General features: G+C 45.0%; 1 protein-coding gene across 1 annotated transcript in view; it reads left to right on the forward strand.

The window, feature by feature from the left end:
* dntt (deoxynucleotidyltransferase, terminal) overlaps positions 1–7,500 on the forward strand; it is a 77,841-nt gene that overhangs the window by 42,465 nt on the left and 27,876 nt on the right. Inside the window, exons 9-10 of the mRNA XM_031875116.1 lie at positions 278–526; positions 959–1,042. Coding sequence (XP_031730976.1) covers positions 278–526; positions 959–1,042 — 333 coding nt within the window. The remainder of the gene's footprint in view (positions 1–277; positions 527–958; positions 1,043–7,500) is intronic.

Below are 7,500 nucleotides of genomic sequence, written 5' to 3' on the forward strand. Positions count from 1 at the left end.
GAGAGAGAGAGAGAGAGAGAGAGAGAGAGAGAGAGAGAGAGAGAGACTGGCCTCTTTAAAGTCGCTCGCCAAGACCCATGCAGAAAGGCCTTCCCATAATTGCGTGACTTTGACTTAATTTTCTGTTTATATTATATACAAATAATACTGCTATTAATAGTTGTCAAGATTATTTTATGGACTGATCTGTGTCGGACAAACAGAGAGGCTGATATAGTGGAAGCAAGCATTTGATAAAGAAAACAATATCCATGCTAAAATACTTTCCCCTCACCAGGGCATTCTGCTGTACTGTGACTACCAGGCCTCCACCTTCGATGTGGCGAACCTTCCCAGTCAGAGGTTTGAGGCCATGGACCACTTTGCGAAGTGCTTCCTGATCCTGCGGCTGGAGGGCCGCGGAGTGGAAGGGGGTCTCCACACTGCCGAGGGGGACGTCAGGGGCTGGAGGGCAGTGCGCGTGGACCTGGTGTCGCCACCTATGGATCATTACGCCTTCGCTCTCCTGGGCTGGACCGGCTCCAGGGTATGAGGGATTTATACAGTACAGGCCGAATGACAGTGAGCAGTAGCTGCAGGTGGAATCCATTGGGTTAAAAAAAAAAAAAGCAGGACAAATGTAGAAGTGTGCTGTCTTTTATGATCGATCATGTCTTGTGTGCGCCACCGCCATGTAATGGAACAAGGTCGAGGTCCAGGTAGTCTTCAGTCTGTCTGGCTCTATGGAGACATACTTTTTAGACAACAGAACCACCTTCAAGGAGATTTGAAAGATATGAAAAAGTCAATACAAAGGCAAGTGTACAATGATATGTAAATGTCTGACATGAAAATACCTTCTTTATCTATCAGGAAGAAAATATGCATTCAGGCGACCCGATTTCCTTTCAGTGCCATAAAAAAACAGATAAGTGAAATAGATATCTGGTTTCAGACCATTGATTCTTTTCTTCCACAGCAGTTTGAGAGAGACCTGAGGAGGTTCGCTCGAGGGAAGCGAGGGATGCTTCTGGACAACCACGCCCTGTACGACAAAACCAAGGTACTTAGTGCAGCATTAGATACACAATCACTGGAGCTGATTCCTGAGTCCATCAACTGATAGCGGACAAGAAGGCAGTTAAGATTTACTCCTTAAGAGTTATAGTCACTCAAACAAAAGTGTACCCATTTGACGGAATTACTGAAAATTTGCTATGGTGGCTATTTAGAGCTGCAAATCGTAGCAGCATTTGTGTCAAATACTCTTGAAAGTTTGCCACAAAACATAGACTTTGTGGTTTAAGTTGAAACCACAGACGGTTCCATGGCTGGCTACAGAATATGTTTTCTACATATACCATCGTTTCACCATGTCATAGTTTGTGGTGAGTCTATCTCGGATGGTTACCACATTATGGCGAATAATCGAAATACTCCTTTCTCATTATGAATGGGATATGTTCCAACTCGCACAGCCGGCTGTCGTCTGTGGAAAAAAGAAGCAGCCGATGGACACGACACCGGACCTATTTGAATTGCTGAACAATTTTAGAGATGCACTGTAGGCGGCAATTCAGAGAGAGGTATTTAATCCAATCCAAGGGAGGGCACAAGCAAAACGCTTTGTACTGTGAGGTACTGCCAGTGAAACTCAAAAACCACAACCTCCTCTTCCATTGGTCTTGGAAAGAAGCGGGATGGAGTGATCTGATCATTGAGTTTATTCTTGGTCTCCCCTCTGAGTGTGCGCTTATCAATCTGGATAGTAAATTACAGCCAAATCTTTGGTCCTCCAAGGTTTTTTTGGGGGGAAAGATCAGGGCCGGCGTGTTGACAATAGCACAGCATGAGGAAACGTACACAAATTACGTTGAATAATTTGATGCAAAATGTTCTCCCGCTCTGAGCGAAAGCAGAAACTTGATACCGGAGCGAGGACAACATTTTTTTAATTATAGCACAGCGCTCAGTGGGAGGCGTGCAGGGTTTGGCGGGATGGATTGCAGTGCAATGCTCCATCGCAGCAGTACACACGAGTACACCATAGCAAGTCATGTGAACAAAAGCCACTTTAATGTTTTTTATATACAGTATATAAAGCACGATGCATGTTTGCGTAAAGGTAGTTGCAAGGTTCATTTACACATTTCCAAATTAAATAAACCACATCTTACCTTACGCAGTGATGTAAAGGCGTTTTTTTTTACGCCACAACTCATGTAATTTAATAACTAATTAAGTCTTTGCTTGCCTGCAATGCAAGGGCCAATTAGGTTTTGTTTAGGAACACCTTGCGTGTAGGTGTGTTGTCATCCAGTAGTTAAAAGTCTCACGCAGGGTCGGTAACGTGTTAAGAGGGGCTGTCATAATTGGCAAAATATCACAAAGTGAAACCTTCAGTCATGGCACCTGAGATAATTTTAGCCACACACAGAAGACATTCGCCACATGCGACAAAATCTATTTTTACAACAGGTGTGACGAGCTAGTGAAGCAGCGGCGACGGACAGCAGCTAATTTTGCATTCTACGCGAAGAGAGCCGCGAGTCAGGGGGTGTGATTGTTAATATAATTAGGATGTAGCTAACGAGCTGGTGTAGCGAGCTGTAGACAGAGAACGCACAAGAATGCAAGTTTGATTGAATCGGCCGCTCAATCAAGCCACTGCGTGGGTTTATTTCTGTTTTGTCAATTAACGTCGCGCGGAACTGACCAACCAGTTTGGACGACAGGTGGGAAGTAAAAGACGGCAGCCGTTTGTTTTTCCGTGCAGAGAGCAACAAGTCGGGGAGTTTCAATCAAGCAAATGCTGGAACGTTTGTCTGAGATTGCGTTGATCAGCGAAGCCACTTTCAGTTTTTGTATTAAATCCCAGTTATTTGTATGTGTGTGTTTGTCGTACATCAGCTGGAGACGTACGGCCTCAGCTTTGTTCATCCGCACGACTCTCTGATTTACAGCGATCAGATAGCGAGACACACTCCTGAAAGCACCAGTGTGTGAGAGTAAACTTGGGAAAAAAGACATCTTCAGCTGCAGAACTCTATTATTTAGCGGGGGAAACGTTATATAGCACTGACAAGACGACAACAAAAATTCCAGGGAACCATCAATCTTTGAGGCGGGCGTCTCCGAGGCTCGCGTTTTACCACCGCCCTCGCCACTTTTCCATGCATCCTTGCAAGTTAGCCCCGGCTCATTTCCAAGGCAGAGCGGCGTGCTGTCTTGAGCTACGAGCGCGGGAAGGGGGGCGTATCGGCGCGGCGGATCGACAGGAGAGACACCCTGTCAGAGCGGTGTCCCGTCAGCCAGTCCCCTCGGGGGGGACACAGGTCAGAGTCGCCAGCTTCCTGACAGATTTTATACACAACCAGCCGACTCAGATGGTGTTTATTCAAATGCAAGGGCAGAGCCAGGCCTGCTGACAGTGCAGCCATCCATCCGTGCGCTGGAGCGGACAGGGAGGAAAATCACGCGCAAAAAACACGCACACACATTCCTACGGAAAAAACCTTGCGCGCGTTTGCTGGAGTCTGATGCGGTAAGAAGGCGCGTCGAGCACTTTGAAGAAGAACAGATGATTCTTGAAAGTGAGCTATTAGCCTGGCAGAGATTGTAGAAGTGCAGGGAAACAGGCCAAGCACACACACACACACACACACACACTCTCTCTCGCTCACTTAACCAGGGCCATTGCTTCCACAGGCCCGTTTCAAGGTCAGCAGAAAGCTTAACGTACATCCGGACAGAATCCCACACATCGGCTGCACATCACAGTCGCAATTAACGTAATGAAGACCAATCAACTGTCCTGCCGCCACGGCCTGCACTCAACGATCCCTCTGTTCTCCGTGGGCAGGAGAGGAGGGGTGTCCCTCCCTGTTTTTTTTGTCTTCTTTTCTTTTTCGTCCGACGCTCACCGACGGTAATTGGTTCGTCGATGGCGCGGTAATGGAGCTTCCATCTTCTCTGCGACCCGTCTAATTGGCCGGTGGTGTCGGAGAGATTGGGCGCCGCTCGTCTCAGAGAGACAGGGGAGCGATGAGGACTGGCGTCTGATTATAAAAGGGAGACATCCCCGCTAAAGACCAAAAGACGGTCATTTAGAGGACTTAAATCTTGTCGGCTTCAGAAAGCTCTCACTGGATACAAGCTGGTCTCCGTCTTATTATAAAATGCTTAAAAAAAGATTAGAGGGCTAATACTCGAGCTAATGATCTCCCAATTAAGAACAGGCTCATGGGGAGTCCTCGTCTCGCCGTGGGAGGGAGCTGGACAACCGTCACACGGAGACACGATGACTCGGGGCTCACGCGCACCAAACATGTTTGCAGTGTGAAGCACTCTCTGTCATACAGACTGCTTGCGCAGGTGTAAACGATGTTATTCGAAACACAGGTGACACCGGAGGAACAGCAGCGAAACAGCTGAAAGTGCAGTTCTGGTCCATAGTGGGAACATTATCCAAACCAATTACAGGGAATGACCCCACAACGCGGGGCTTTATGGGTGTCAGGAGACGGGTGTTGACAGCTGGAGTTCCTCGCGCTTGTAAAGCCTCGCATAACATAATGAACACACTACAGCCTGCGCTGAGAAGAGTATGGGCCGAGGAGCACAGCTCTCAGACCCCTGAAAGAGAACCGTCACATTGAGATGCTAAGCTAAGCTTGTATGGCCTTCGATGTTTTCTCCTCCGCTTTTCCTCCTGTAGCCAACTCCTCTAAACCGGCAGTTACCAATACTTCGGCCCCTTTATAACCAGACAGTCAAGGTAATAAGGAGGCCCAAAAAGGAACTAAATCACAAACTGAAAATCCATTTTCTGTTTTCACTGTTTCTGAAGAACCATTGTGATCGGGCAGTTTGTCAGAGAGGCACTTGTCACATTTTGTTCTTTTGTAGTTTTCTGTTATTCGATTGTTGCACACAGACCGGGACAGAGAGTGAAAACACCAGAAATAGCAACAATCGATATTATTGTGTATCATTTTTATAATTTCTGCATTGGTATTTGAAAGAACGATTTCCACTTAGTGCTGAAACAATTAGTTTATTAATTCATTGGACGACTGACAAAAAGATAAATCTCTTGCAGTTTTGACTGTCGATAAATTGTTCAGTCATTTATCAAACGTTGTCTCAGAGATGTGAAGTCTGCAGGTTGTGAATTGTTGGTCAGACAAAGCAATGTGAAGATGTCTTCTTGGCCTTTTGGTTATTAATATTTTGAAACTATTTTCAGTCGTGTTTCTGGCCACCTCATGAATGCAAATCCAATATTGTCTCTCTTTTTGCTCCGTTTTTGGTCTCAACCAGCTCCTGAGGTACTCTAGCATCTATATGCTCCACTAAGTTCACCAGCCGGCCACTTACTTTGTCCACCAGATTTTTGCCAAAAGAAACACAGAGCGGTGAGAGTGAACTTAAACTGTATGGTCACTGTATGAATGAATGCATGAATGCTGTAGCAGCAGACATTTTTGACTGGTCATAGTAGGAAAAGCACATGTTACTGATAACATTAACGCTGGCTCTGTTCTATTCAGGTGTCTGTAACACCAGGACCCTGAAACTGGAGCAGCTAAATGGAATTCAGCCGTGACTGATTTTATTATTCACACCTGTGCTTTTCCTACCGAGACATGTTAAAAATGACCTCCAGTCTCATAGTGTCAGATAGCGACGACCCATGACGTCTTGTGGTCCAGTACCCAAATTCAGATGTGGATTTCCGAGAAAGAGCTCCTGCTGTGGAAGAGGGTGTTTTTTTCAAACGAAGAAGCCACTGAGTCGGTCGGTTTGTGCTCGCGATCGGCCACTGCCAAACCAGGAAATCATTCACACCCCGGCGTGATCGATATGGCTGCACCTCCACTGTCAGCTTGGGGTCGGGACACCCTGCGAGCAATAACTGACATCCAGGCGTCCTCTGGAAACACTCCGCTGACTTGTAGTGCCACAGGCACTTACAGCCAGCATCAGTGTGTGGCCTCCACAGTTGAATTTTAACTGTAGGTCTGAGGTGGCAGCTGTGGGGGGTGAGCGAGGGAGGCGGGTTTGTGTGCGAGTGTGTGTCCTCTGCTGTAAGGTTCTGAAGGTTCGTGATAATTAATACGTGTAGCAGGCTTGATGAATGAGGACAGGTGGAGGATTTCATCATGCCCAGACAGACTGACTCCCTCCCTGGGCAGGAGGGATCCATGACCTGCCCAACACCTAGAAAGAAAAGAAAAAAACCCTCCATGTGTGGCAGGATCTACCCTTGAAGTCCAGTCTTTGTGCGTATTTCTGTGCGCAGAGTTTGAGTTCTCATCGGTGCGGCTCCGCTGGTTCCCAGGCTGCAAACCAAAGCACAACTTGTTAAAAACAACTCCGTGCAAATGCGGTTTGTTGTCGTTTGCTCCCGCGTGTGAATAAATTGTGTGCTACGTACTGCGGGTGTGAGAGGGTGTGTATATATGTGTGTCTCTCTTAGAGGGTAATTACTCTATGTCATCTGTAGGAGTGTGATTAATGAGGTTCTGGTCAAAAGGCAGTGAGCGTAGATGTCCTGGCTTTAGTGCTGAAGCACAGTTACTGATATGAGAGGACCATTCATATTCTCCCCTGACACTCCTCCGGCTCTACACCACACTCTGATGTGTATTCAAGTAACTAAATATTATACAAAGCATTTTGCAGGTAATATTAATTATGAAGATAAAAAAAAACATTTTTTGACATCTTAGAATTCTCAAATCTACTCTACACTTGATTGTTTTCCCATTTTGTTATTGCAATTAAACATTTGTGGTATAATATATACATATATCAAAGAAACCAGGACCTGTATTATCAAACTTATAAGAATTGAACTTAAGACTGCTCTATAAAGGCAACTTATGAGTCAAAAAATGTGAGCAATAAAGACAGACTTATCAAGTGACGTACCGCAACTTACAGCAACGTTTTACACGATTGATCTCGTGTATGCTCTGAATAGACAATCAGACACATGGATTTATATATAGGATACACCTCCCGCATTGTTCTTTAAACAATTGTATTAAATTAGCAAAACAATTCTTGTGATTAGTGTGAAAACCTTAATATTTCCACTGACATAGAAATTGAATAAGAGATGTAAAACATTCTATATTTACAATGTATAAATATGGATGAAATATTTGTCAATTGGCTGAAAGACTGAAAAACTGAAGCAGACTGAATGAAGATCATAAAAAGGTGATTGGAAAACAAAATCTTTCTTCCTGTTGGTTGTACTCCTGATATATGCAAAAGAGAAAGTGGTGAAACATCATGTCAAGTGTTCAAATCAAACACAAATCTACTCTTTTCTGAATTATACATATTGCTTCATCGTGACTTGACGTTATTATTTTATATATCAGTCTTAAACAGATGGTGTTTCTGTTCTGCCGTCATCTGATCTACTGTTTGCCGACGTAAGAGACCTCAGGGTTCCTCTTCATTTTAAGAGCATTTTCAGGTCATGACAAATTTGATGAATAGCTT

The sequence above is a fragment of the Anarrhichthys ocellatus genome, unplaced genomic scaffold, assembly GCF_004355925.1.
Source record: "Anarrhichthys ocellatus isolate YVR2014 unplaced genomic scaffold, GSC_Weel_1.0 scaffold3, whole genome shotgun sequence".
Classification (NCBI taxonomy): domain Eukaryota; kingdom Metazoa; phylum Chordata; class Actinopteri; order Perciformes; family Anarhichadidae; genus Anarrhichthys; species Anarrhichthys ocellatus.